This window comes from Ursus arctos, unplaced genomic scaffold, assembly GCF_023065955.2.
Source record: "Ursus arctos isolate Adak ecotype North America unplaced genomic scaffold, UrsArc2.0 scaffold_8, whole genome shotgun sequence".
Classification (NCBI taxonomy): domain Eukaryota; kingdom Metazoa; phylum Chordata; class Mammalia; order Carnivora; family Ursidae; genus Ursus; species Ursus arctos.
In genome coordinates this window covers 49029221-49031759 of record NW_026623100.1, presented here as the reverse complement: position 1 = coordinate 49031759, position 2539 = coordinate 49029221, and the positions used below count along the sequence as shown (strand labels likewise).

The 2539-nt window shown below is 47.0% G+C and overlaps 1 gene segment (V, D, J or C); it reads left to right on the top strand.

Moving 5' to 3' along the window:
- Window positions 1–372: 372 nt before the first annotated feature.
- On the top strand, window positions 373–1519 carry LOC125283186 (immunoglobulin kappa variable 2D-29-like). The segment is given in 2 exon segments: window positions 373–481; window positions 1098–1519. Coding segments are annotated over 2 exon segments (471 nt in total).
- The last annotated feature ends 1020 nt before the right edge of the window (window positions 1520–2539 follow it).

Sequence of the window (2539 nt, the reverse complement as noted above, 5' to 3'; positions counted from 1 at the left end):
TACCACAATTACAAAAATAAAGGGACAAACCCACACTCTTTTAAATAAACATGAAAAAAGATTAAGATTCACCAAACATTTATGGAACTCAACCTTATTAAGAAGTATAAATGTGACTGGGAAAGTTCTAGAGAACTAGAAAACTGGTGGAGGAAAAGAAGGAAACATTTAACCGTGTGCCTCTACTCTTTACGCAGCATAGATTTTAGCTCTCTCAGTTTTCCTTCAAACACAGACACTTTATATTACTTTGCCCCCCTGGGAGCCCCCCACCCTCCCACGGGCTCCTCCCCAGTGGCTCTAGCCACCAGCAGATTTGCATATTGTTCCCTAAGGGAGGACCAAGATACAAAGTCTCAGATAAAACCCTTGCATCTGAGATAAAAGATCAGCTCTAATCTTGGTCTGGACTCATCGGATAAACTTCTCAAAATGAAATTCCCTTGTCAGCTCCTGGGGCTGCTCGTGCTCTGGATCCCAGGTAAGGACGGAGGGGAGACGGGAAAGCAGAGTGGGTCAGGGAGGGTCAGCGCTGCGGACACCACTGCTGCCCATGTCTATTTTGTCCAAGTGCTAGAGACCTATGTCTTACCCTCTGGGAAGGGGCATGTGATGTTTAGATCTTGGAGAGTAAGGAACATTTCAGAGGGAACAAAGATCCGTGTTGTGGTAAGGAGTGTGACATAGAGAAAAGGGGCTGAGGTAGGTGACTTTTAGACACCCCTTTGTGTGCTGCAAATCTTAGGTTCTTTTTTGAAATTGGATATTTGGGGATATTAATAAAAATTTTAAAAAAGTGGTGCACCTGGGTGGCTCAGTCGGTTAACCGTCTGCCTTTGGCTCATGTCGTGATCTGAGGGTCCTGGGGCTGAGCCCCAAGTCAGTCTTCCTGCTCACAGGACAGTCTGCTTCTCCCTCTCCCTCTGCCCCTGCCCTGCACTCATGCTCTCTCTCTCTCTTTCAAATAAATAAATAAAACCTTCTTTTAAAAAAATATTTCACAAGAAAGTGATTTAACCTGAAATAATTACCAAGTAAAATTTTGAAAACGGCTCATAACGTGTGTATGTAATCTTACATTTCTCTCATTATTTTAGGATCCAGCGGCGAGATCGTGATGACACAGACCCCACTGTCCCTGCCCGTCACCCCCGGAGAGCCGGCCTCCCTCTCCTGCAGGGCCAGTCAGAGTGTCCTGCACAGTGATGGAAAGTCCTATTTGAATTGGTACCTGCAGAAGCCTGGCCAGTCTCCACGGGCCCTGATCTATGAGGCTTCCAAACGTTTCTCTGGGGTCCCGGACAGGTTCAGTGGCAGCGGGTCAGGGACAGATTTCACCCTCAAAATCAGCAGGGTGGAAGCTGAGGACTTTGGAGTTTATTACTGCCAGCAAAGCTTGCAGTCTCCTCCCACAGTGGTTCAGCCCCAAGCACAAACCTCCGTGCATGTCACGGCCCAGCTGCCCACACGTGGTGTTGGTCTGGGGAGCAGGCACAGCAGGCCCTCTCAGTCAGTGTAAGAGGAAGACCTTGGGGAGCTCAAGGCCATGGATGAGGCAGAGCCCTCACCACTTCTTGCAACCCACACATTTTGATATGCCATGTTTTCTTTTGGTTTAAAAAAGTATCTAATTTCTCTTTTCATGTCTTGTTCGACCCGAGTTTCACTTACTGGGTGTGTCCTCTAGTGAGCACAGTTATTTGGGAAGGACGGCCAGCTTCAATCACAGGGGCCTCCCAGCTCCGGAATCCACTCCAGTGACCGGTAGTTGGAGAAGCTCATTCTGCTGGACAGCTTGATCTCAGTACTCATGCAAGGAGCAAGTCTCCCTTTTAATCAGAGAGAAGCTGCCTTTGGGATGGTCAGGGAACAGGCCTCTGTGTGTCCCGATGTTGGCCAAAACAGTGTGGGTTTGGACTATTTGCGTGATAAAGTCTACAGGTCAAATGATAAGAGTATCACATTGTCAGGGTGCCTAGGGGGCCCAGTCTGTTAAGCATCGACTCTTGGTTCGGCTCAGGTCATGATCTCAGGGCTGTGATCTCAGAGTCATGATCTCAGGGTCATGAAATCCAGCCCCACACAGGGGCTCTCTGCCCCTCCACCCTGCTCTTTCTGTCTCTCCTTCTCTTTCAAATAAATAAATAAATAAATAAATAAATAAATAAATAAATAAGTCTTAAAAAAAAAAAAAAGAGTATCACATTCTCCACTCACAAACTCTGATTCCAGGAGAACAGATCAAACAGTTCACCAAGATCGTCTGGATCCCAGACAAATTACACACTAGCTTTCTATTTTATTGAACCCAAACTCACATCCTCTGACAACGGAGGCAAATCTACAGTAAAACCAACCCACATAAGTCCTTCCTCACTCAGTGATGATGGTCAAGTATGGTCACAGAGACTGCTGTGTTCCCCACGTGAACGCCTTGCACCCCTTTACCAAATCTTATTATTTGTGCCAACTCCTGGTCAGTTTCACTGTCCAGGCCACAGCCTGGCTCCTTACCATGCAGGAGACAGAGATTCTGTAT